The 3,021-nt window shown below is 59.4% G+C and overlaps 1 protein-coding gene across 1 annotated transcript in view; it reads right to left on the bottom strand.

Annotated features, from left to right (window-relative positions):
* Positions 1–2,692, bottom strand: part of NR2E1 (nuclear receptor subfamily 2 group E member 1) — a 26,117-nt gene extending 23,425 nt beyond the window's left edge. The window contains exon 1 of the mRNA XM_014591063.1: positions 1,921–2,692. Within this exon, the coding sequence (XP_014446549.1) occupies positions 1,921–1,945 (25 nt within the window). The 5' untranslated portion in view covers positions 1,946–2,692. The remainder of the gene's footprint in view (positions 1–1,920) is intronic.
* Between the last annotated feature and the right edge of the window lie 329 nt (positions 2,693–3,021).

Below are 3,021 nucleotides of genomic sequence, written 5' to 3'. Positions count from 1 at the left end.
CCGGCGCCCCGCCGCGGGGCTGGAGAAGGCCGGGATGCCGCGGCACGGCGGGCGGGGGCTCTGTCCGGCCTGTCTGGGAAATCTCAGCAGCGGCGTCCTGACCTGAACCAAAGCTCCAGGCATCTGCGGCCCACTCGGGCTCTTGGAAGTTAGAACGCTCCCGAGTTCCCCCGAGGTGTCGCCGTGCCTGCCCCGTGCCTCCCAGCTCCGGAGGGTCTGCCGGCGTCCCAGGCCACAGCGCGCAGGCTCAGCCCCCAGGAAGCCGAGTTTGTCGCTCTTCACTGTCCTCGCCTAGCCTCGCCTTTCAAGTCCCCCGTTCCCAGGCGGCTCCGCACCCCCAAGTGGGCGAAAGAGCCTGAGGCGCTTGACTTCTATAGGTGGAGGCGAGGGCCTGTCCCAGAGCCAGCAAGCCAAGAGGCCTGCCGAGGCCTGCAGGCTCGGGTTTCTGCAATGGAGGCTCGGAATGCAACAGGAAAGGCCTCTTCTGCGCCTCCTGGGAAGGACCCTCGCACCAAAGGACTCAAGCAACAAAAAGCAAGCTCGCCTGGCTTCCCAGAGATTCGAACAGCGAGGGCCAGGGTAGGCCGGAGGCTCACAGAAACCAGGGTCTACCCTGCGTGCGGGTCACGGTTAATGTGCCTTCTCTCCTCCCTTTGCCCCAGCTCTAAGCATTTCTCCTTCTCTCTTTTTGTTCACCTTCATTTTGCCATCATTTTACAAACGGCAACACCCAAACCAAAACAAACGGACAAAGTGAGAACAACGGACTTATTTAGTGGGGTGGGGGCGGAGGCGGGAATGGCGTTCCACTTGAGTGTGACTTCATTATCAGTCCTCAGAAGTATCACCGACTCTCCCAACTTTCAAAGACTCGGGACAATGAGAGCAAGCGAGGGGGGAGGGGGAAGGAAGCAAGCCACGTAGCGCCAAAAACTCTGCAGGCGAAAAGCACACCGGAGGCGGGAGAACCCCGAGGTACCGCACTGCCTCAAGGGCCGTTCCCAGCCTAAGCCCTTGGAATCCGCAGCACCGAGCCACGCAAAGGCGGGAACTGAAACGGCCAGGGAAGATCCGAGCACCCCGGCCCAGCTTGCCCAGCACCGGCTCAGGCCTGAACATTCTTGGGTTCCGCTGGCACCGTGCAGGCGAAAGCCCTGGCATCCACACGGAGTTGTACACTCCAGCTTCTGGGGATGGATTGAAATCTGCTGTCGCTTAGCGAGCCGTGGGAGGGCCGCAGCTGAAGAAGTTTGAAGGAGAGGAGAGCGCAGAGAGCAGGCCGCGCGCTCCTGCCTCTGCTGAGCTCCCGCTCGAAAAGTCCTTGGGATTAGGGATTTGGTCCTCTTTTTGCTAGAGTGGTTTGCCATACTTTAAATTCCCCAGTTATGACCTACGCGGATTTAGGATTAAGGAAAATGTGACTTTTAAATTGTTTCTGCTTCCCAGTTTGCAGGATTATTTGAAACAGCTAGAAACGGGGTGCAAAGCATTCCATTCAAAATCCGCTTTGCACAGAGTTGCTTTTGCGCGCTGGAGCTCGGAGTTTTGAGCGAATGTGTTATTGTGCTGCCGCCAGGAGTTTCAGCCTAGTTCCGCCCATTGCACCCCCCTCACCCCCAGCACCTGGCGGCTAAATGGAGGCAACTCACCAGACTGGTGGGTTGCATGGGTCTCAACCTTCCTAACAAACCAGAGAGAGGGGGAATGTGGCAATCAAGAGGCAACGAAATTGCTCTCTTCTCACCACGAAACGCGCCAGTTCAAGGTCTACAAGAAACTGGGACAACGCGCACATGCCGCTGGAGTCCCTCTCTGGGGCTCTGAGCCGCAGGGCTCCGGGCAAGACCTCCCGGCCTCCCCGCCAGCCCGCCCGCCCCAGGCTGCACGCCCGGGCCCCGCGGCGGCCCTAGAGGTACCCACTTGTTGATCCCGCCGGCTTGCTCATGTTGGCGGTCCCGGGGCGGAGTGGTTGATGGGCGCCGCCCGAGTCCCGGCCGGCAGCGCCCGCTTCTCCGCCGGGCGCCGCCGCTCTCCAGCCACCCTCCAGCCTGCAAGGCTCCCGGGCCAGACAGGTGGGTGTCGGTCGCGCTCTGCGCCACTCCCGGGGCGCTCAGAAGTCGTTCCACAGTGGAAATTTAAGCATCCTTAAGTTTCTTCCCGGTTCTTGCAAAACTGCCGCTGCTGGGAATACTGCTTGATACGGACTCACGCATGGACAGACAGATGTAGAGATGGACAGGCTGACTGAGGAAGAAGGGAGGACAGCACGGGAGGGGTACTGAGTTCAGGACAGAGACGGAGACGAGAAAATGGTCTTCCTACGGAGCGAAAAGGGCAAAATCCCTCTCTTTCCCCATTCCTGACCCTCAGTCTTCCATCCTCCCTCTACATAGGCATGCAGAGTGTGGACAGATCCCTGCAGACCGCTGGGCTTCTAAGGCGAGGGGAAACGCCGCCGCAGTCTCACAGGCAGATGGGCTCCTGCTGCCGGAATCCCGGCGCGGGTGGGAAAGCTAGATTGCTGGGAAGTCTTCTTCGGGAAGAGGCAGCCAGGTCCCGGTTTCCGGGGAGAGCCGCGCACGCAGCGGCAAAGGGCCCCCGAAGTTCATTACCCCGTGACTTTGTGCCTGTGGCTGTGGGCTGGGTCCTCTGTAATATCTCCAGAAGCGCTCTGACAGGCAGCCGCGGGGAGGGGAATAGGGCGTCCCTGGCCCACTTAGCTTTTCCCCCAACTCCTGGCGGGGTCTGACGTCAGCCATGTGCGGGGAGGAGATGGGAAGAGGGAGGGGGTTAAATGCTAATGATATTAATGAACCTCCAAGCGGCTCCCAAAGAAAATGCAGGCGCTTTCTGAGCTGAAGAGTTAGAGTGTGAATATGGGAGTGTGACTCTGTGCGTGCGTGATGGTGAGGATGGTGCTGTTCTTGTAATAAAAATGAATTATTAGATTTCGTGGCGAGAGGGAAGGGGAGGGGTGATGGGGCTTTCTCAAAACGCTTTCCCCCTTCTCTCTAGAGTGCC

The sequence above is a fragment of the Tupaia chinensis genome, unplaced genomic scaffold (genome assembly GCF_000334495.1).
Source record: "Tupaia chinensis unplaced genomic scaffold, TupChi_1.0 Scaffold000527_1, whole genome shotgun sequence".
Classification (NCBI taxonomy): Eukaryota; Metazoa; Chordata; class Mammalia; order Scandentia; family Tupaiidae; genus Tupaia; species Tupaia belangeri.
Note: the sequence above shows the minus strand (reverse complement) of the source record. Positions and strands in the feature narration are given on the sequence as shown.